This window comes from Bombina bombina, chromosome 7, assembly GCF_027579735.1.
Source record: "Bombina bombina isolate aBomBom1 chromosome 7, aBomBom1.pri, whole genome shotgun sequence".
Classification (NCBI taxonomy): Eukaryota; Metazoa; Chordata; class Amphibia; order Anura; family Bombinatoridae; genus Bombina; species Bombina bombina.
This window is the reverse complement of record NC_069505.1, coordinates 530,345,003-530,369,165: the sequence shown is the minus strand read 5'-3', so window position 1 is coordinate 530,369,165 and position 24,163 is coordinate 530,345,003. Positions and strand designations below refer to the sequence as shown.

The following is a 24,163-nucleotide window of genomic DNA, read 5'->3' as shown; positions in this document are numbered from 1 at the left end:
AGCAAAACAGTAAGATCTTTATTGGACCAAAAAAGCTGCTATATCTATATCCTTGTTGAGGCCTTTTGGGGACATAGTACCCATTCAATGTATCCATTTGGTTTCCATTTTTCTCAAATGGAGTTCCCTACTAACACCTCCAGGAGGTATTTTAATGTGTTCCAAAATTGTACCTCTAAGACCACTGGGATCTTTATTGTGATGAGTTCTAAAGTGATTTGATACACTGTTTTTTAAACCTGTCTCAGTGTTCCTTATGTGTTCCAGTAGTCTGATCTTATATGGTCTAATAGTGCGACCTATAGATTTTAATTTACACTCACATTCTAACATGTAAACAACATGATCAGTTTTACAGTTAGTGAGAGTTTCAATCTCAAATGTTTTATTATTAGACGTTGAAATAATGGATCTGGTCAGCTTATTTCTTCTGTTAAGTGTGATCAGTCCACGGGTCATCATTACTTGTGGGATATTATCTGCTCCCCTACAGGAAGTGCAAGAGGATTCACCCAGCAGAGTTGCTATATAGCTCCTCCCCTCTACGTCACCCCCAGTCATTCTCTTGCACCCAGCAACTAGATAGGTCGTGTGAGAGGACTATGGTGATTATACTTAGTTTTATATCTTCAATCAAAAGTTTGTTATTTTAAAATAACACCGGAGTGTGTTATTACCTCTCTGGCAGAGTTTGAGGAAGAATCTACCAGAGTTTTGCTATGATTTTAGCCGGAGTAGTTAAGATCATATTGCTGTTTCTCGGCCATCTGAGGAGAGGTAAACTTCAGATCAGGGGACAGCGGGCAGATGAATCTGCATAGAGGTATGTAGCAGTTTTTATTTTCTGACAATCGAATTGATTAGAAAATCCTGCCATACCGATATAATGTCATGTATGTATACTTTACACTTCAGTATTCTGGGAGAATGGTAATTCACTAGAATTACACTGTAAGAAAGACATAAAGCTGTTTAATAACTAGAGATTATGTTTAACGTTTTTGCTGGAATGTAAAATCGTTTTCATTTACTGAGGTACTGAGTGAATAAATGTTTGGGCACTATTTTTCCACTTGGCAGTTGCTTAAATCTGTTTTTTTCTGTCAGTTTCTGTTCTCCCTCACTGCTGTGTGTGAGGGGGAGGGGCGCTTTTACTGTGCATCAAATATTTCAGTCAGCACAGCAGAGCTGTGAGAATTATAGTTTGACTGAGATAAAAACGTTTATTCTGTAATTTGTTTCCTGCTTTCAGAAATTGTTATCTTTGCTAATGGGATTAAACCTTTGCTAAAGTTGTGTTGTTTAATTGCTGAGGGGAACAATCCTTTGCTAAAACTGTATATTCTGACAAAGATTGATGCTATAACTTAATTATTTTAACTGTTATAATTTTTTTCTGTGCTTCTTAAAGGCACAGTTCGTTTTCATATTATTTGTAATTTACTTTGAAAAGTATTTTCAAGTTGCTGTTTATTTGCTAGTGTGTTAAACATGTCTGATTCAGAGGAATATCTCTGTGCTATATGTGTTAATGCCAAAGTGGAGCCCAATAGAAATTTATGTACTAAATGTATTGATGCTACTTTAAAAAACAGTCAATCTGTACAAATTGAACATATTTCACCAAACAACGAGGGGAGAGTTATGCCGACTAACTCGCCTCACGTGTCAGTACCTGCATCTCCCGCTCAGGAGGTGCGTGATATTGTAGCGCCGAGTACATCTGGGCGGCCATTACAAATCACATTACAAGATATGGCTACTGTTATGACTGAAGTTTTGGCTAAACTACCAGAACTAAGAGGTAAACGTGATCACTCTGGGGTGAGAACAGAGTGCGCTGATAATGCAAGGGCCATGTCTGATACTGCGTCACAGTTTGCAGAACGTGAAGACGGAGAGCTTCATTCTGTGGGTGACGGTTCTGATCCAAATAAACTGGACTCAGACATTTCAAATTTTAAATTTAAGCTTGAGAACCTCCGTGTGTTACTAGGGGAGGTATTAGCGGCTCTGAATGATTGTAACACAGTTGCAATCCCAGAGAAAATGTGTAGGTTGGATAAATATTTTGCGGTACCGACAAGTACTGACGTTTTTCCTATACCTAAGAGACTTACTGACATTGTTACTAAGGAGTGGGATAGACCCGGTGTGCCTTTCTCACCCCCTCCTATATTCAGAAAGATGTTTCCAATAGACGCCGCCACACGGGACTTATGGCAAATGGTCCCTAAGGTGGAGGGAGCAGTTTCTACTTTAGCTAAGCGTACCACTATCCCAGTGGAGGATAGCTGTGCTTTTTCAGATCCAATGGATAAAAAATTAGAGGGTTACCTTAAGAAAATGTTTGTTCAACAAGGGTTTATATTGCAACCTCTTGCATGTATTGCGCCTGTCACGGCTGCAGCAGCATTTTGGTTTGAGTCTCTGGAAGAGACACTTCAATCATCCACACTAGATGACATCACACACAAACTTAAATTCCTTAAGTTAGCTAATTCATTTATTTCAGATGCCGTAGTACATTTAACTAAACTTGCGGCTAAAAATTCAGGATTCGCCATTCAGGCACGCAGAGCTCTGTGGCTGAAATCCTGGTCAGCTGATGTTACGTCTAAATCTAAATTGCTTAATATTCCTTTCAAAGGGCAGACCTTATTCGGGCCCGGCTTGAAAGAGATTATTGCTGACATTACAGGAGGTAAAGGTCATGCCCTGCCTCAGGACAAGGCCAAAGCCAAGGCTAGACAGTCCAATTTTCGTTCCTTTCGTAATTTCAAAGCAGGAGCAGCATCAACTTCCTCTGCACCGAAACAGGAAGGAGCTGTTGCTCGCTACAGACAAGGCTGGAAACCTAACCAGTCCTGGAACAGGGGCAAACAGGCCAGAAAACCTGCTGCTGCCCCTAAGACAGCATGAATTGAGGGCCCCCGATCCGGGACCGGATCTAGTGGGGGGCAGACTTTCCCTCTTCGCCCAGGCTTGGGCAAGAGATGTTCAGGATCCCTGGGCGTTAGAGATCATATCTCAGGGATACCTTCTGGACTTCAAATCCTCTCCCCCAAGAGGGAGATTTCATCTGTCAAGGTTGTCAACAAACCTAACAAAGAAGGAAGCGTTTCTACGCTGCGTACAAGATCTTTTATTAATGGGAGTGATCCATCCAGTTCCGCGGTTGGAACAAGGACAAGGGTTTTACTCAAATCTGTTTGTAGTTCCCAAAAAAGAGGGAACCTTCAGGCCAATCTTGGATTTAAAGATCCTAAACAAATTCCTAAGAGTTCCATCGTTCAAGATGGAAACTATTCGAACAATTTTGCCCATGATCCAAGAGGGTCAGTACATGACCACAGTGGATTTAAAGGATGCTTACCTTCACATACCGATTCACAAAAGCCATTACCGGTATCTAAGGTTTGCCTTTTTAGACAGGCATTACCAGTTTGTAGCTCTTCCATTCGGACTGGCTACGGCTCCAAGAATCTTCACAAAGGTTCTGGGCACTCTTCTGGCGGTACTAAGACCGCGAGGAATTTCAGTAGCTCCGTACTTAGACGACATACTGATACAAGCTTCAAGCCTTCAAACTGCCAAATCTCATACAGAGATAGTACTGGCATTTCTAAGGTCGCATGGATGGAAAGTGAACGAAGAGAAAAGTTCTCTCTTTCCACTCACAAGAGTTCCCTTCCTGGGGACTCCGATAGATTCTGTAGAAATGAAGATTTACCTGACAGAGGACAGGTTAACAAAACTTCAAAGTGCATGCCGTGTCCTTCATTCTATTCAACACCCGTCAGTAGCTCAATGCATGGAGGTAATCGGACTAATGGTAGCAGCAATGGACATAGTTCCTTTTGCACGCCTACATCTCAGACCACTGCAACTGTGCATGCTAAGTCAGTGGAATGGGGATTACTCAGATTTGTCCCCCACTCTAAATCTGAATCAAGAGACCAGAAATTCTCTTCTATGGTGGCTTTATCGGCCACATCTGGCCAGGGGAATGCCATTCAGCAGGCCAGACTGGTCAATTGTAACAACAGACGCCAGCCTACTAGGTTGGGGCGCTGTCTGGAATTCTCTGAAGGCTCAGGGACTATGGAATCAGGAGGAGAGTCTTCTTCCAATAAACATTCTGGAATTGAGAGCAGTCCTCAATGCTCTTCTGGCTTGGCCCCAGTTAACAACTCGGGGGTTCATCAGGTTCCAGTCGGACAACATCACGACTGTAGCTTATATCAACCATCAGGGAGGGACAAGAAGCTCCCTAGCAATGATGGAAGTATCGAAGATAATTCGCTGGGCAGAGTCTCACTCTTGCCACCTGTCTGCAATCCACATCCCGGGAGTGGAGAACTGGGAGGCGGATTTCTTAAGTCGTCAGACTTTTCATCCGGGGGAGTGGGAACTTCATCCAGAGGTCTTTGCCCAAATACTTCGACGTTGGGGCAAAACAGAGATAGATCTCATGGCGTCTCGACAGAACGCCAAGCTTCCGCGCTACGGGTCCAGATCCAGGGATCCGGGAGCGGTCCTGATAGATGCCTTGACAGCACCATGGACCTTCAGGATGGCTTATGTGTTTCCACCTTTCCCGATGCTTCCTCGATTGATTGCCAGAATCAAACAGGAGAAAGCATCAGTGATTCTAATAGCGCCTGCATGGCCACGCAGGACTTGGTATACAGATCTGGTGGACATGTCATTCTGTCCACCTTGGTCGTTACCTCTGAAACAGGACCTTCTGATTCAGGGTCCTTTCAAACATCAAAATCTAACTTCTCTGAAGCTGACTGCTTGGAAATTGAACACTTGATCTTATCAAAGCGTGGTTTTTCTGAGTCAGTTATTGATACCTTAATACAGGCTAGGAAGCCTGTTACCAGAAAGATTTACCATAAAATATGGCGTAAATACCTATATTGGTGCGAATCCAAAGGTTACTCTTGGAGTAAGGTTAGGATTCCTAGGATATTGTCTTTTCTACAAGAAGGTTTAGAAAAGGGGTTATCCGCTAGTTCCTTAAAGGGACAGATCTCAGCTCTGTCCATTCTGTTACACAAGCGTCTGTCAGAAGTTCCAGACGTTCAGGCTTTTTGTCAGGCTTTGGCCAGGATTAAACCTGTGTTTAAAGCTGTGGCTCCACCATGGAGTTTAAACCTTGTTCTTAACGTTTTACAGGGTGTTCCGTTTGAACCCCTTCATTCCATTGTTATAAAGTTGTTATCTTGGAAAGTTCTATTTTTAATGGCTATTTCCTCGGCTCGAAGAGTCTCTGAGTTATCAGCCTTACATTGTGATTCTCCTTATTTGATTTTTCACTCGGATAAGGTAGTTCTGCGTACTAAACCTGGGTTCTTACCTAAGGTAGTCACTAACAGGAATATCAATCAGGAGATTGTTGTTCCATCCTTGTGCCCAAATCCTTCTTCGAGGAAGGAACGTCTTTTGCACAATCTGGATGTAGTTCGTGCCCTTAAATTTTATTTACAGGCAACTAAAGATTTTCGACAAACGTCTTCCCTGTTTGTCGTTTACTCTGGTCAGAGGAGAGGTCAAAAAGCTTCTGCTACCTCTCTCTCTTTTTGGCTTCATAGCATAATTCGTTTAGCTTATGAGACTGCTGGACAGCAGCCTCCTGAAAGAATTACAGCTCATTCCACTAGAGCTGTGGCTTCCACTTGGGCCTTTAAGAATGAGGCCTCTGTTGAACAGATTTGCAAGGCTGCAACTTGGTCTTCGCTTCATACTTTTTCCAAATTTTACAAATTTGACACTTTTGCTTCCTCGGAGGCTATTTTTGGGAGAAAGGTTCTTCAGGCAGTGGTTCCTTCTGTATAAAGAGCCTGCCTATCCCTCCCGTCATCCGTGTACTTTTGCTTTGGTATTGGTATCCCACAAGTAATGATGACCCGTGGACTGATCACACTTAACAGAAGAAAACATAATTTATGCTTACCTGATAAATTCCTTTCTTCTGTAGTGTGATCAGTCCACGGCCCGCCCTGTTTTTTTAAGGCAGGTAAATATTTTTTAAATTATACTCCAGTCACCACTACAACCTTGGCTTCTCCTTTCTCGTTGGTCCTTGGTCGAATGACTGGAGGTGACGTAGAGGGGAGGAGCTATATAGCAACTCTGCTGGGTGAATCCTCTTGCACTTCCTGTAGGGGAGCAGATAATATCCCACAAGTAATGATGACCCGTGGACTGATCACACTACAGAAGAAAGGAATTTATCAGGTAAGCATAAATTATGTTGTTTATTATAATGATATTTACATGATTCCCAATTTAGGCGGTTACATTTAAAGAAACTTTTAGTATTTGCTTGTAACCAATTATTTGATTTTTCATTGCTGTCCCTATTTATTGATTTCATCTTACTTGGTGCAAGGATTTATTTTAGATTCCTACCCTTCCTAAAGATAAGTTGTGGTCTCAAAATTGTGACTTCCTTCAAAAGGCTATCCTTTTTTAATACATGCCAATGTTTATTTAAGATTCTTTAATGTGATTAGCTCCCTCATTATAGGTAGTGATCATGGATGGCATAGGTTTTCTCTTTTTCTTTGTTGTACCTGATTTTAACATTGCCTGTCTATCCATTGTGTTCACTTTTGAAAATGCCTTTTGTATATTTTCTTATTATAGCCTTTACTTATAAGTTTCCTCTCAAGGATATTAGATTCCCTGAAGAAGTCTTCTTCTTTGGAACAATTTCTTTTTATTCTTTGGAATTGGCCATAGGGGATACTCTGTATCCACCCCAGATGATGGCCACTATGAGCATCTAGATAGCCATTGCTGTCCGTAGGTTTCCTATATAATTTAGTTTTGATGTTATAATTTTCATGATAAAATATCAAATCTAAAAACCCAAGTTCAGTGCAGTCTCTTTTTTCTGTAAAAGTTAAATTAAATTCATTTTTGTGTATATAAATTAAAAACTCATTAAAAATATTCAAATCCGGGGGCAAGACTAAGCCGCAGACAGGATCAGTCGCATATTCATTTGGCTCTCCTCACTATCTACAAAAGTGGAGTTATTTATTCAGCTTTTTGCAATAATAACGTTATCCACCTTGCTAGGAAACAATACTGAGACTGTTAAATCCATTTACATAGGGATTTCACCTAACGGAGGCTATATTTCAGCTTAACTAAGAAGGACTGCTGCGGCCCATCTCTCAACATCATCTACCCCCCCCTCTCCCGGTTTGAGGGCTAACTAAGTAGAGTGGTAACTATATTTAGAAGTTGCTAGGAGGTCAAACAATTTTACAGTGGATCTTATCCTTATTATTTGTACATGGAGGGGGACTTTGCTGTGCAGATGCGAGCACTTCTTGAAGAATTAGACTGTCAGATGTCACGTAACCATGAAGAGCTCTCTAGCCTATTGAGGACCGTGAGTACACGGAAAACTAACTCTGCAATCAAGATGGCGGACAACGAGAGAGAGGATCTGTCGCATGGCTCTGACAAAGTCGGTGGATGTTGCGTTTCTCTCATGACAGATCCTTTAATGGAGTTTGGGGAATCACTGAGGCAGCAGGCACTCACCACTAGCTTTGGAGGGCTGTTATCCCCCTGTGCTCAACTCGGTTCTTGCAGTGATATCTCACCCATAGTTCAGAGGGAGGTACAGTTCACGGAGCTAAGAGAAGTCAAGGTACTGCGTCATATAAGCAGAGGCTCGGAATGCCCATGGTATTTTACTGTGTCACCCACTGATCCGATGAAGACCGATGACCTACCTGTTTATGTGGCACCCTTCCCTACAGAGACCGATGTGCTCCTGGCATCTCTTACTTTTCGGCAAGCTTCATCCCCTGCAGCCCAGATTCCCCTAGGAGAGTCTCTTCTGCAGGAGCCTTTCTCTCCTCAGCAGCAAGCTTGATCACATCCGGAGGGGAATTGGGTGATTTTTCGTTTACATTGACAGTCTATATGTATCTTACAGCCCCCCGCAAGACAATGCTAACTTTCTAAATTAATACCTATTTACAGGTCTGAGTTACTGGACTCACACTCCCTTCCCAAATGGAGGGCTTTTCACCTAGGTCTTCCCACAAGAAACTTAATTGTCCTTGTCATTATGTTTTTTTTCAACATAAATATGCGGGATGTCTTGGTTAATCCTATGGCTCCCCATTTCTCTATGATGACCGTTAAGTCTGATATTTGAATAAGGGGTCTTGGTGTTAGTATTACTTGCCCTACTTAACCTAGGAGCTATGTACACATGTCTGGCCAGACGATATACATTAATATTACTTCTTTAGAACTAATTATACCTTGAGTCTCCCTGTTCAGGAACTCCATATAAGGGCTATTATGGCCTATACTGCTTCTATAACTCAATCTTGGCTGGGCATCAGTATATATCTATTTGTTGAATGGATATTTAAGGTCTGCAAAGAAATTTTTGTTTATGTGACACTTATCCCACTAGAATATTAGAGCTATACATGTTAGATACTTACAGCTGCCCAGTGACCACTTTCTACATATATATAACTGCATTAATTCACCTGCCTACCAGTCATCACTCTATTAGTTGCCTCAGATTTGTATTAAGTTGGGAATATGGTTATGTTGGGACTTAAGGAGAATGTCCCCCTTTTATTTTACTTTTAAGTTTATTCTGTGTAAGAGTCATCTCTAACTTGATATGTAGTCTGTACTAGCATATGGATGATGGCTATGAGGTCTGATGATAGATTTTTCGATGAATAGATCTACTTCAGGTAACTTACAATATAGAGTTATTTTGTTTATATCCCCAGGTCATATTTATATTTTTGTAAATGGACGTGACTGTCAAGATGTATATATGTTTGACAGTAGAGTTATGTTTATTACCATATGTAGATATACTACCACGCCTATGATATGAGTACATAATCTGTAAACTCAAGACAAAAACAACATTACAATTTACTTCCATAATTTATTTTGCTTCATTTTTTAAATATCCTTATTTGAAGAAAAAGCAATGCACATGGTGAGCCAATCACATGATGCTTCTATGTGCAGCAACCAATCAGCAGCTAGTGAGCATATCTAGATATGCTTTTCATCAAAGAATAAAACAAATTAGATAATATAAGTAAATTAGAAAGATGTTTAAAATTGCATTCTCTTTCTAAATCATAAAAGAAAAAATGTGGGTGGCATGTCATTTCAGCTCATGCCAATTTGATCTTGTTGATATTATGCCCTAGGCATCATGGTTGTATGTTCTACCTGTGGTAACTAAGCATTTAGACTCCCTTTAGATCCTCACCAGCTATAGGACCCATAATATACTATGACTTCTGATAAGAGCTACAGCTAGGGTGCTCCCAATATATATATTGCCCATGTTTATATTATTTGCACCTCAGATGTCAATACCTGCGTATTTAACTAAACCTTCTATTACTCTATTTACACAAGTGGGTGCATGCAGCTTAGTCTAGGCATATCATAGGACACTTCTCTATCCTTTGCACACTATAGTATTGCGTCCACTATTAGTGGAGACAGTCAGAGAAGTAATTAAAAGTGAAAACTGTCAGTTATTTAAAGGTGCCAGAAGGACCCCAGTAGCATTACACCAATTATACACCTATAGTAAAAGAGATGTATCGTCAGGTTATAAAGTTCTGTTTGGTCTAACTCTCTCACATGGGCATAATTCTTGCAGACCTCCCTTAAAATGCAGCTCTGTCCAGCTTAGATTTATTTTGTAGCCCTGGTTGTCCTTGACATTCAGACTCAGAATTTTATACGGCCCATGTAACCATTAGTTTATCAATGCGAAGTCCCTCTCTATAACTATAATGTTTCTATAACCTCACTGGTGTAAAAGGATCATTTTGGGTCCACAGCTTCCATTAGTTATTATATAGTCATCTGCTAATGCCCTTCTCCCTCCCCTATATTAACATGCATGTAAATAATGCCATAAGTGGTGCTCACCCGCTGATTGTTATATGCTATCCTTAGGCCCAAATGAGGACGCAAATCTGGCTACCATTTGTTTTTGTTTTTTTATTTTCCTTTAGCTAATAGGCCCATGAGTGGCCTTCTAACTAGTCAGACAATTATGATATTATATCCTCAAAATTAGAGGTTTGAGATGCTTACTTGCTGTCAGGCATTGTTGTATTTTCTTTTCTTTCTGACTTTTCATGCTTTTTTTTATATATTTGACAATGTTTATTGACAAAGGATTTTTGTCCATTTACTGTTGCAAACTTATCATTGTATGTTGTTGTTTTTTAACGCATAACCTCAATAAAAAAACTATTTAAAAAAAAAACATAATTTATGCTTACCTAATAAATTTATTTCTCTTGTAGTGTATCCAGTCCACGGATCATCCATTACTTATGGGATATTCTCCTTCCCAACAGGAAGTTGCAAGAGTCCACCCACAGCAGAGCTGCTATATAGCTCCTCCCCTAACTGCCATATCCAGTCATTCGACCGAAAACACGCAGAGAAAGGAAAAACCATAGGGTGCAGTGGTGACTGTAGTTTAAATGAAAAAATTACCTGCCTTAAAAGGACAGGGCGGGCCGTGGACTGGATACACTACAAGAGAAATAAATTTATCAGGTAAGCATAAATTATGTTTTCTCTTGTTAAGTGTATCCAGTCCACGGATCATCCATTACTTATGGGATACCAATACCAAAGCTAAAGTACACGGATGAAGGGAGGGACAAGGCAGGTACTTAAACGGAAGGAACCACTGCCTGAAAAAAACCCTTTCTCCCAAAAATAGCCTCCGAAGAAGCAAAGTATCAAATTTGTTAAATTTGAAAAAGTATGAAGCGCAGACCAAGACGCCGTCTTGTAAATCTGTTCAACAGAAGCCTCATTTTAAAAAGGCCCAAGTGAAAGCCACAGCTCTAGTAGACTGAGCTGTAATCCCTTCAGGAGGCTGCTGTCCAGCAGTCTCATAAGCTAAACGAATTATGCTTTTTAACCAAAAGGAAAGAGAGGTTGCTGAAGTCTTTTGACCTCTCCTCTGTCCAGAGTAGACAACAAACAAGGTAAATGTTTGATGAAAATCTGAAGTAGCTTGTAAGTAAAACTTTAAAGCACGAACCACGTCCAAATTGTGTAATAGACGTTCCTTCTTTGAAGAAGGATTAGGATACAAGAACGGAACAACAATCTCTTGAGTGATATTCTTGTTAGATACCACCTTAGGTAAAAACCCAGGTTTGGTACGCAGGACTACCTTATCCGTACGGAGGACCAGATAAGGAGAATCACATTGTAAAGCAGATAACTCGGAGACTCTACAAGCCGAGGAAATTGCTACCAAAAAGGAACTTTCCAAGATAAAAGTTTGATATCTATGGAATGAAGAGGTTCAAACGGAACTCCTTGAAGAACCTTAATAATCAGGTTTATGCTCCATGGCGGAGCAACAGGTTTAAACACAGGCTTGGTTCTAACCAAAGCCTGACAAAATGCCTGAACGTCTGGAATATCTGCCAGACTCTTGTGCAAAAGAATAGACAGAGTAGAAATCTGTCCTTTTAAGGAACTAGCTGACAACCCTTTTCTCAAAATCATCTTGGAGAAAAGATAATATCCTGGGAATCCTGACTTTACTCCATGAGTAACCCTTGGATTCATACCAATAAGATATTTACGCCATATCTATGTTAAATTTTCCTAGTGACAGGCTTTCATGCCTGTATTAAGGTATCAATGACTGACTCGGAGAAGCCATGCTTTGATAACATCAAGCGTTCAGTCTCCAGGCAGTCCATCTCAGAGAAGTTAAATTTAGATGGTTGAAAGGACCCTGAGGTAGAGGGTCCTGAGACTCCTGTCTCAGAAGCAGAGACCATGGTGGAAAGGATGATATGTCCACCAGATCTGCATACCAGGTCCTGCGTGGCCATGCAGGCGCTGTCAAAAACACCAAAGCACTCTCCTGCTTGATCTTGTGCAAACACCTCTGGAGGGAATTCCCACTCCCCCAGATGAAAAGTCTGACGACTTAGAGAATCCGCCTCCCAGTTCTCAACACCTGGGATATGGATAGCTGATAGACAAGAGTGATTCTCTGTCCAGTGAATTATTTTAAGACTTCTAACATCGCTAGGGAACTCCTGTTCCCCCTTGATGGTTGATGTAAGCCACAGTCGTGATATTGTCCGACTGAAATCTGATGTACCTCAGAGTTGCTAACTGAGGCCAAGCCTGAAGAGCATGGAATATCGCTCCCAGTTCCAGAATATTAATTAGAAGGAGGATCTCCTCCTGAGTCCACTATCCCTGAGCCTTCAGGGAGTTCCAGACTGTATCCCAACCTAAAAGGCTGGCATCTGTTGTAACAATTGTCCCATCTGACCTGCGGAAGGTCATACCCTTGGACAGATGGACCCGAGATAGCCACCAGAGAAGAGAATCTCTGGCCTCTTGGTCCAGATTTAACAGGGGGACCAATCTGTGTAATCCCCGTTCCATTGACTGAGCATGCATAGTTGCAGCAGTCTGAAATGTAGGCGTGCAAACGGTACTATGTCCCTTGCCGCTACCATTAAGCCGATTACATTCATGTACCGAGCCACCGAAGGGCGCGGATGGAATGAAGAACACGGCAGAAATTTAGAAACTTTGACAACCTGAACTCCGTCAGGTAAATTTTCATTTCTACAGAATCTATCAGAGTCCCTAGGAAGGAAACCCTTGAGATTGGGGATAGAGAACTCTTTCCTTGTTCACTTTCCACCCATGCGATCTCAGAAATGCCAGTACTACGTCCGTATGAGACTTGGCAATTTGGATGTTTGACGCCTGTATCAGGATGTCGTCTAAATAAGGGGCCACTTCTATGCCCTGCGGCCTAAGGACCGCCAAAGCGACCCCAGAACCTCCATAAAGATTCTTGGGGCTGTAGTTATCCCAAAGGAAAGAGCTACAAACTGGTAATGCCTGTCTAGAAAGGCAAATCTGAAAAACGATGGTGATCTTTATGCATCGTAATGTGAGGATAAGCATCCTTCAAATCCATTGTAGTCCTCTATTGACTCTCCTGGATCATAGTTAAGATGGTACGAATAGTTTCCATCTTAAATGATGGAATTCTGAGGAATTTGTTTAAGATCTTTAGATCCAAAATAGGTCTGAAGGTTCCCTCTCCTTGGGAACCACAAACAGATTTGATTAAAACTCTGTCCCTGTTCCTCTCTTGGAACTGGATGGGTCTCGTACACAATGTAAGAATGCCTCTTTCTTTATCTGGTTTGCAGATAATTGTGAAAGGCGAAATCTCCCCTTTTTTGGGGGGGAAGCTTTGAAATCCAGAAGATATCTCTGGGATATAATTTCCAATGCCCAGGGATCCTGGGCATCTCTTGCCCACGCCTGGGCGAAGAATGAAGTCTGCCCCCTACAGGATCCGTTACCGGATAGGGGTCCGTTCCTTCATGCTGTCTTAGAGGCAGCAGCAGGCTCCTTGGCCTGCTTATCTTTATTCCAGTTCCGGTTGTCTCCAGACCGTCTTGGACTGAGCAAAAGTTCCCTCTTGTTTTGCCTTAGAGGAAGTTGATGCCACACCTGCCTTGAAGTTTCGAAAGGCACGAAAATTAGACTTTTTGGCCCTTGATTTGGACCTGTCCTGAGGAAGGGCATAACCTTTTCCTCCAGTGATATTAGCAATAATCTCCTTCAAACCAGGCCCGAATAGGGTCTGCCCCTTGAAGGGAAGTTAAGTAGCTTATTTATTAAAGTCATGACAGCTGACCATGATATAAGCCATAGCGCTCTGCACGCCAGTATAGTAAAAACAGAATTCTTAGCCGTTAGTTTAGTCAAATGAACAAAGGCATCAGAAACAAAGGAATTGGCTAGCTTAAGTGCTCTAAGCTTGTCAAGTATATTCATCCAATGGAGTCGCTACCTGTAAAGCCTCATCCAGAGACTCAAACCAGAACGCCACAGCAGCAGTGACAGGAGCAATGCGTGCAAGGGGCTGCAGGATAAAACCTTGTTGAATAAACATTTTCCTAAGGTAACCCTCTAATTTTTTATCCATTGGATCTAAAAAAGCACAACTGTCCTCGACAGGGATAGTGGTACGCTTAGCTAGAGTAGAAACTCTTCTCTCCACCTTAGGAACTGTCTGCCATAAGTCCCGTGTGGTGGCATCTATTAGAAACATTTTTCTAAAAATAGGAGGGGAAGAGAACGGCACACCTGGTCTATCCCATTCCTTATTAATAATTTCTGTAAACCTCTTTAGGTATTGGAAAAACATCAGTACACACCGGCACTGCATAGTATTTATTCAGTCTACACAATTTCTCTGGCACTGCGATTGTAACACAGTCATTCAGAGCAGCTAAAATCTCCCTGAGCAACAAGTGGAGGTTCTCAAGCATACATTTTAAATGTAGAAATATCAGAATCAGGTTAAATCATCTTCCCTGAGTCAAAAATATCACCCACAGACTGAAGCTCCCCTCAGCTTCTGCATATTGTGAGGCAGTATCAGACATGGTTCTTAAAGCATCTGTATGCTCTGTATCTACCCCCAGAGCTATCTTGCTTTCCTTTAATTTCAGGTAGTCTGACTAATACCGCTGCCAGTGTATTATTCATAACTTTCGCCATGTCTTGTAAAATAAACGCTATGGGCGCCCTTGATGTACTTGGTGCCATTTGAGCGTGAGTCCCTGAAGCGGGAGTCGAAGGAACTGACCGTGGGGAGAGTTTGACACGTGGGGAGAGTTAGTCGGCATAACTTCCCCCTCGACAGAATCCTCTGGTGATAATTTTTTAAAGACAAAAAATGATCTTTATTACTTAAAGTGAAATCAGTACATTTGGTACACATTTTAAGATGGGGTTCCACCATGGCTTATAAACATAATGAACAAGGAGTTTCCTCTATGTGAGACATGTTTGTACAGACTAGCAATGAGACTAGTAAGCTTGGAAAACACTTTAAATCAAGTTAACAAGCAAATATAAAAAACGTTACTGTGCCTTTAAGAGAAACAAATTTTGTCAAAATTTGAAAAACAGTGAAAAAAGGCAGTAAATCAAACAAAATTTTTACAGTATATGTAATAAGTTAACAGAGCATTGCACCCACTTGCAAATGGATGATTAACCCCTTAATGCAAAAAAACGGATCAAAAAAACAACATAGACGTTTTTTAACAGACACAACAAACTGCCACAGCTGTGCTGTGGTCTCACCTTCCCTATAAACGATTTTGGAAGCCTTTTTAGCCCTTTAGAGATGTCCTATAGTACTCATGGGACTACTGAGGGAAGCTGGATGATTCATTTTGTAATTTTAACTGTGCAAAAAAAACGTTAAAATAGGCCCCTCCCACTCATATTACAACAGTGGAAAGCCTCAGGAAACTGTTTCTAAGCAAAATCTAAGCCAGCCATGTGGAAAAAAACTAGGCCCCAATAAAGTTTTATCACCAAAGCATATATAAAAACGATTAAACATGCCAGCAAACGTTTTATATTGCAAATTTATAAGAGTATATAACTCTGATAGTAAGCCTGATACTAGTCGCTATTAAATCACTGTATTTAGGCTTAACTTACATTAATCCGGTATCAGCAGCATTTTCTAGCAATTCCATCCCTAGAAAAACTTATAACTGCACATACCTTATAGCAGGATAACCTGCACGCCATTCCCCCTCTGAAGTTACCTCACTCCTCAGATATATGTGAGAACAGCAGTGGATCTTAGTTACTTCTGCTAAGATCATAGAAAAAACGCAGGCAGATTCTTCTTCTAAATGCTGCCTGAGATAAAATAGTACAACTCCGGTACCATTTTAAAACAATAAACTTTTGATTGAAGATAAAAAACTAACTATAGTACACCACTCTCTCTTACTACCTCCATACGTGTTGAGAGTTGCAAGAGAATTACTGGATATGGCAGTTAGGGGAGGAGCTATATAGCAGCTCTGCTGTGGGTGGACTCTTGCAACTTCCTGTTGGGAAGGAGAATATCCCATAAGTAATGGATGATCCGTGGACTGGATACACTTTCCTTCCCAAATTAATATAATATTGTCAATAAAACGATAAAAGGTTTTAATATGGTCAGAAAATGGGTTATTATTCCAAATAAAAATGTCTTCCCATAGGCCCATGTAGAGGTTGGCATAGCTAGGGGCAAATTTTGTCCCCATAGCTGTGCCCCCATTTGCAAATAAAATGTATCATTAAAACTGAAATATTTTTTTTTCCAGAATGAATTGGATCGATTCTCTAATAAATTCTATTTTAATACCATCCAAATTTGAAAGTTTGGTGAGCCAATAATTAGCTGCCTCCATACCTTTTGTGTGGGGAATATTTGTATATAATGAACTTACATCTAAAGTGACCCATCTATAATTCTCTTTCCGCTTAATTCCTGATATTTTTTGAATTTCATCCGGGGTATCCATAATATGAGACTTTAGTTTAGGTACCAAAGGTTGTAGGTAATAATCCATGAATTCAGACAATTTTGTAGTTAGTGATCCTATACCCGAAATAATCGGTCTCCCCGTAGGGGTCGTCTGATTTTTGTGGATTTTTGGGAGGTGGTAAAAGGTGGCCACTTTTGGTGTATTTTGAGTTAAAAAAATGAAATTCCTGTTCGCTTAAAATCCCATCATACTTTGCTGTATCTAATAACTTTGTATATTCTTTTAGGAAGATTTTTGAGGGATCATCTTTCAGTAGTCTATAGGTGTTCATATCACCTAATTGTCTGCTTCTTTAATATAGTCTACTCTGTCTTGTACTATACCACCGCCTCCCTTATAATGATTTCCTTATCTTCTTTGATTCCTTTTAAGATAGCTTTCTCTTTTTTGTTAGGTTATCTTTTTTAATTGTATACTTATCACACCTTACCAAAAGATCTTCCTGTACTAATTTTTCAAATACAGGTATGTAGTTACCTTTTGATTGTGTTGGAAAAAAGGTAGAGGTGGGTTTAAAATTAGAATGTTACATACATAATGTGCCTTAAGATAACTTATGTCGGGTAATCGTACATTAGGGTTTAGATTTAACAAGCACCCGATGCTGCTTTCTCCAGCCAATGTTTCCGGCTCGCCGGAAATGTCAGTAAAGCAGCAGCAGTCTGAGACCGCTGCTCCTTAAAGGGACACTGAACCCAAATTTTTTCTTTTGAGATTCAGATAGAGCATGCAATTTTAAGCAACGTTCTAATTTACTCCTATTATCAAATTTTCTTTATTCTCTTGGTATCTTTATTTGAAATGCAAGAATGTAAGTTTAGATGCCGGCCCATTGTTGTTGAACAACCTAGGTTGTTCTTGCTGATTGGTGCATAAATTCATCCACCAATGAATAAGTGCTTTCCAGAGTTCTGAACTAAACAAATAGCTTAGATGCCTTATTTTTCAAATAAACATAGAAAGAGAACAAAGAAAAATTGATAATAGGAGTAAATTAGAAAGTTGCTTAAAATGACATGCTCTATCTGAATCATGAAAGAAAAAAATTGGGTTCAGTGTCCCTTTAACTTGTCCACCACCTCTGAGGTGGCGGACTACAATCATCCCAATCCGATCGGGATGATTGATACTCCTTTCTACCGGCCGATAGGCCACAAATGTGCAGGGGGTGGCATTGCACAAGCATTTCACATTTTTCAATTTCCTTCCCTTAAAGGAATAATCTAGTCAACATTAAACTTTCTTGATTCAGATAGAGTGGGCAATTTTAAGCAACTTTCTAATGTACTCCTATTATCATTTTTCTCCATTCTCTTGGTATCTTCATTTGAAAAAGCAGGAATTCAAGCATAGGAGCTGGCCCATTTTTGGTTCAGAACCTGGGTAGTGCTTGCTGATTGGTGTATAAATGTAGCCACCAATCAGCAAGCACTACACAGGTGCTGAACCAAAAATGGGCCGGCTTCTAAGCTTACATTCAATTAAAGATACCAAGAGAATGAAAAAAAAAATAATAGGAGTAAATTAGAAAGTTGCTTAAAATTGCATGCTCTATCTGAATCAAAAAAAGTTTAATATTGACTAGACTATCCCTTTAAGGACCAGGGCAATTTTTACATTTCCTCTGTGTTTTTGTTTAGCTCTAATTTTCCTCTTACCCATTTACTGTACCCACACATTATATAACGTTTTTCTCGCCATTAAATGGACTTTCTAAAGATACCATTATCTTCATCATATCTTATAATTTATTATAAAAAAATATATAAAATATGATGAAAAAATGTAAAAAAACACTTTTTCTAACTTTGACCCCCACAATCTGTTACTATTTAGCATGGGTGTTTTTGGTGGCTGTAGATGTGTTTCTAAATTTTGCCCTGAGTTTAGAAATACCCAATGTTTACATGTTCTTTGCTATTTTTGCAAGTTATAGGGCAATAAATACAAGTAGCACTTTACTATTTCCAAACAATGTTTTTTCAAAATTAGCGATAGTTACATTGGAACACTGATATCTGTCAGGAATCCCTGAATAACCCTTCACATGTATATATATATATATTTTTTTTTTTAAAAGACAACCCAAAGTATTGATCTAGGCCATTTTGGTATATTTCATGCTACCATTTCACCGCCAAATGCGATCAAATAAAAAAAAAATGTTCACTTCCTTTTTCACAAACTTTAGGTTTCTCACTGAAATTATTTACAAACAGCTTGTGCAATTATGGCACAAATAGTTGTAAGTGATTCTATAGGATCCCCTTTGTTCAGAAATAGACATATATGGCTTTGGCATTGCTGTTTGGTAATTAGAAGGCTGCTAAATGCCGCTGTGCACAACCCTTGTATTATGCCCAGCAGTGAAGGGGTTAATTAGGTATCTTGTAGTGATCATGTAGGGTTAATTTTAGCATTAGTGTAGAGATCAGCCTCCCACCTGACACATCCCACCCCTTGATCCCTTCCTGACACCCCTCAAACAGCTCTTTTTTCTCCCTCACCTCACAATTGTCACCACCATCTTAAGTACTGCCAGAAAGCTGTCTGACAGTACCCATTTTGCCAAAATACATGGTTTGGTGTTTTTTTGGGTTTTTTCCCCTAATAATTTTCTGTAGTGTAGCTGCCCCCCCTCAACACCCTACCCCTCCCTGATCCCTTTACAAAAATTAATTTACCTCCCTCTCCATCTATCACATTAATGCAGCATGCGTGCACCCCCCGCCCCTCGTGCACTCCTGATGTACTGTGTGCACTGCAGGGACACGAAGTCCCTGCAGCGATGGGCCACCCACCCGCCTCCCTGCTACTGTTCCCACCAACGAACGGCAAGGCCCTCTCTGCATCGACAACTCTGAAACTCTATTTCTGCAGTGCCCCACTCGTGGGGCATGCAGAAATAGCGCAATCTTGCTATTTTGAGCAAGATCGTGGCAGAGAGAAGCCCAGGACTGCAGCGACATTGCTCGTTAAGGGGTTAATAAATTGACCCCTGAGAGTTAATGTACTCCTGTCGGGTTATATGCTCGAATCCGACAGGAGCACATTAAATATTCATGTGTGCTAACCCAACATGCGTTATCTTAGGGGATCTTTTTTAGTCCATAATCCACATTAGTCATTTATGGCAGCAGTCCTAAATTTGCAGGGTAGTCCATTTTACTATGCACATTGCACCCTGGGAAAAGAGGGATTTAATAAATATAAACAAATTTAGGAATAGATAGAAGACTAATTCAGTACAACCTGCACCCTTGATATTTAGCTTTGTAGTCAAAGTTCTGCACCTCACATATCATGCTCTAGAACCACCATGAGTAATATCCACTGATACTTTGTTTTTTATCATGCATGTGTTTTCCAGATACGGAAAAATGCTGGAAGTGCCCAGACAACCAGTGGCCAAATAAATGGAAAGATAAATGCCTACCAAGAATGATTTCCTACCTGACCTATGAGGAGATACTAGGAGTTTCTCTGTCATCTGTTGCTGCGTTTTTTTCCTTGGTTTCTTTTTTCACTTTAACAACTTTCATCCATTATCAAAATACATCTGTTGTAAAATCCAACAACCGGAACCTTAGCTTCCTTATTCTTGTGTCCCTTACTGTCACATTCCTCAGTTGCTTGGTCTTTATAGGTCTCCCAGGAAGATTCACCTGCATTGTAAGACAGCCACTTTTTGGCATAACCTTTACTGTTTGTGTGTCCTCTATTCAAGCCAAAACCATAATTGTATTTTTGGCTTTTCATGCCACCAAACCTGGAAGTCCACTAAGAAGATACCTTGGAAAGAAGCTACCAAGCTCTATAGTGGCTATATGTTCTTCTATCCAGTCTCTTATCTGTATGACATGGATTGGGATTTCTCCACCATACCCATTCAAGGACTTTTATTCAGAACCTGGACAAATAATTATTGAATGCCAAGAAGGTTTAGGGTTATATTTTATGTTGGGATTCATTGGGCTTCTTGCAAAAGGAAGCTTTATAATTGCCTTCCTTGCTAGGAATTTACCAGATTTGTACAATGAAGCAAGACTTATCACCTTTAGCATGTTAATCTTCTTCAGCATATGGATCTCCTTTATCCCAACTTACATGAGCACCAAAGGAAAGTATATGGCAGCTGTAGAGATTTTTGCCATTCTATTTTCTGGTGGTGGGATTCTGCTATGTATGTTCTTTCCAAAGTGTTACATATTGCTTTGTAAACCAGAGAGGAAGAGGAAAACTTGCATTACACACAGTCACCCAGTGAAAACTATTCAATATAACCTACAAAAATAATTCAGATAAAAAAATCTGGACTTAAAGGGACATGCAACCTAAAGATCTTCTTACATGACTCAGATAGAGCATACATTTTTAAACAACTCTCCATTTACTTATATTATCTAATTTGCTTTGTTCTTTTGGTATCCATTGTTGAAAAGCATACCTAGGTAGGCTCAGGAGCTGAAAACTAGCTGCTGATTGGTGGCTGCACATATATACCTCTTTTTATTGGCTTACCAATGTTTTTTAGCTAGCTCCTATTGGTGCATTCCTGCTCCCTCAAAGGATAACAAGAGAATGAAGAAAATAGAAATAAATTGGAAAGTTGTTTAAAATGCATGCTCTATCTGAATCATGAAAGAAAAGTTTTGTGATTCATGTTCATTTAAACCTGTTGGCAAAGACCACGAGTCGCAAATCTTTTTGAGAGAGAGTACAAATTGTTGATCATCTTTTATCTGTTTTCTCTCAGGCACTCTGTCCCAAATAGTAGCCCAGGGGCAATAATGATCGCTGCAGGTCAACAGCATTTATTGGCGTGCCACATAGGGCATCACTGCCTCACCTGTTGTAGACCCTCTGTAAATTCCATGCAATATATAAAACATATAATTTAATGAAATGTTGTAAATATTACATTTTACAATTTAACATTCATCCTGAAGTCACTGGGGCATTTGCTCATTACACAGCAGTTTAACCTGTTGCTGTGTCCTGCTGGCCATTACCCAACATTGTACCTGCTGGCCATTACCCATTGCATCGTCATGCTGGTCTATTCCTACCAATGTACCTGCTGTGAACTGCTGGTTTAAGCCTGCCATTGTACATGTTACTTATTGCCCACTGCTTCGTCATGCTGGTCTAATCCTACTAACCAATGTACCTCCTAGCCATTACCCCTTACTTTGTCCTGCTGGCTCTTACCTGAGATTGTACCTGCTAGCCACTACCCACTGCTCTATCCTGCTGGCTTTTACCTGACACTGTACCTGCTGGCTACTTCCCACTGCTGTATCCTACTAGCTTTTACCTTACACTGTACCTGCTAGCCACTACCCACAGCTGTATCCTGCTGGCTTTTACCTAACATTGTACCTGCTGGCCACTACCCACTGCTGTATCCTGCTGGTTTTTACCTGACACTGTACCTGCTGACCACTTCCCACTGCAGTATCCTGCTGGCTTCTACCTGACACTGTACCTGCTAGCTACTACCCACTGCTGTATCCTGCTGGCTTTTAACTGACATTGTAGCTGATGGTCACTACCCACTGCTGTATCCTACTGGCTTTTACCTGACATTGTATCTGCTAGTCACTACCCACTGCTGTATCCTACTGGCTTTTACCTGACACTGTACCTGCTAGTCACTACCCACTGCTGCATTATGCTGGCTTTTACCTGATATTGTACCTGCTAGCCACTACCCGCTGCTGTATCCTACTGGCTTTTACCTGACATTGTTCCTGCTGGTCACTACCCACTGCTGTATCCTGCTGACTTTTACCTGACATTGTACCTGTTGGCCACTACCCACTGCTGTATCCTACTGGCTTTTACCTGACATTGTACCTGTTGGCGACTTCCCACTGCTGTATCCTACTGGCTTTTACCCGACACTGTACCTGCTAGCCACTACCTACTGCTGAATCGTGCTGGCTTTTACCTGACATTGTACCTGCTAGCTACTACCCACTGCTGTATCCTACTGGCTTTTACCTGACATTGTACCTGCTGGCCACTACCCACTGCTGTATCCTACTGGCTTTTACCTGACACTATACCTGCTAGCCACTACCCACTGCTGTGTCCTGCTGGCATTTACCAGACACTGTACCTGCTAGCCACTACCCACTGCAGTATCCTGCTGGCTTTTACCTGATACTGTACCTGCTATCCACTACCCACGGCTGTATTATGCTGGCTTTTACCTCACACCGTACCTGCTAGCCACTACCCACTGCTGTATCCTACTGGCTTTTACCTGACATTGTACCTGCTAGCCAATACCCACTGCTGTATCCTACTGGCTTTTACCTGACATTGTGCCTGCTGGCTACTACCTACTATTGTATCCTACTGTCTTTTACCTAAAATTGCACCTGCTAGCTACTACCCACTGCTGTATCCTGCTGGCTTTTACCTGACATTGTGCCTGCTAGCCACTACCCACTTCTGAATCCTTCTGGGCTTTTACCTGACACTGTACCTGCTAGCCACTACCCACTGCTGTATCCTACTGGCTTTTACCCGACACTGTACCTGCTAGTCACTACCCACTTCTGAATCCTGCTGGGCTTTTACCTGACATTGTACCTGCTAGCCACTACCCACTGCTGAATCCTGCTGGCTTTTATCTGACATTGTACCTGCTAGCCACTACCCACTGCTGTATCCTACTGGCTTTTACCTGACATTGTGCCTGCTAGCAACTACCCACTGCTGTATCCTGCTGGTTTTTACCTGACACTGTACCTGCTAGTCACTACCCACTTCTGAATCCTGCTGGGCTTTCACCTGACATTGTACCTGCTAGCCACTACCCACTGCTGTATCCTACTGGCTTTTACCTGACACTGTACCTGCTAGCCACTACCCACTGCTGAATCCTGCTGGCTTTTACCTGACATTGTACCTGCTAGCCACTACCCACTTCTGAATCCTTCTGGGCTTTTACCTGACACTGTGCCTGCTAGCCACTACCCACTGCTGTATCCTACTGGCTTTTACCCGACACTGTACCTGCTAGTCACTACCCACTTCTGAATCCTGCTGGGCTTTTACCTGACATTGTACCTGCTAGCCACTACCCACTGCTGAATCCTGCTGGCTTTTATATGACATTGTACCTGCTAGCCACTACCCACTGCTGTATCTTACTGGCTTTTACCTGACATTGTGCCTGCTAGCCACTACCCACTTCTGAATTCTGCTGGGCTTTCACCCGACATTGTACCTGCTAGCCACTACCCACTGCTGTATCCTACTGGCTTTTACCTGACACTGTGCCTGCTAGCCACTACCCACTGCTGTATCCTACTGGCTTTTACCCGACACTGTACCTGCTAGTCACTACCCACTTCTGAATCCTGCTGGGCTTTTACCTGACATTTTACCTGCTAGCCACTACCCACTGCTGAATCCTGCTGGCTTTTACCTGACATTGTACCTGCTAGCCACTACCCACTGCTGAATCCTGCTGGCTTTTATATGACATTGTACCTGCTAGCCACTACCCACTGCTGTATCTTACTGGCTTTTACCTGACATTGTGCCTGCTAGCCACTACCCACTGCTGTATCCTGTGGTTTTTACCTGACACTGTACCTGCTAGTCACTACCCACTTCTGAATCCTGCTGGGCTTTCACCTGACATTGTACCTGCTAGCCAC

The 24,163-nt window shown here is 41.2% G+C and overlaps 1 protein-coding gene across 1 annotated transcript; it reads left to right on the top strand.

The window, feature by feature from the left end:
- The first annotated feature begins 19,841 nt into the window (after positions 1-19,841).
- On the top strand, positions 19,842-20,780 carry LOC128636497 (vomeronasal type-2 receptor 26-like). Its single transcript, XM_053689505.1, has one exon. The coding sequence runs from the start codon at positions 19,842-19,844 to the stop codon at positions 20,778-20,780; it is 939 nt and encodes a 312-aa protein (XP_053545480.1).
- Positions 20,781-24,163: the final 3,383 nt, after the last annotated feature.

Excerpts from the sequence above, each read along its gene's own strand:
- LOC128636497 (XM_053689505.1), top strand. The coding sequence starts at position 19,842 with ATGTGTTTTCCAGATACGGAAAAATGCTGGAAGTGCCCAGACAACCAG.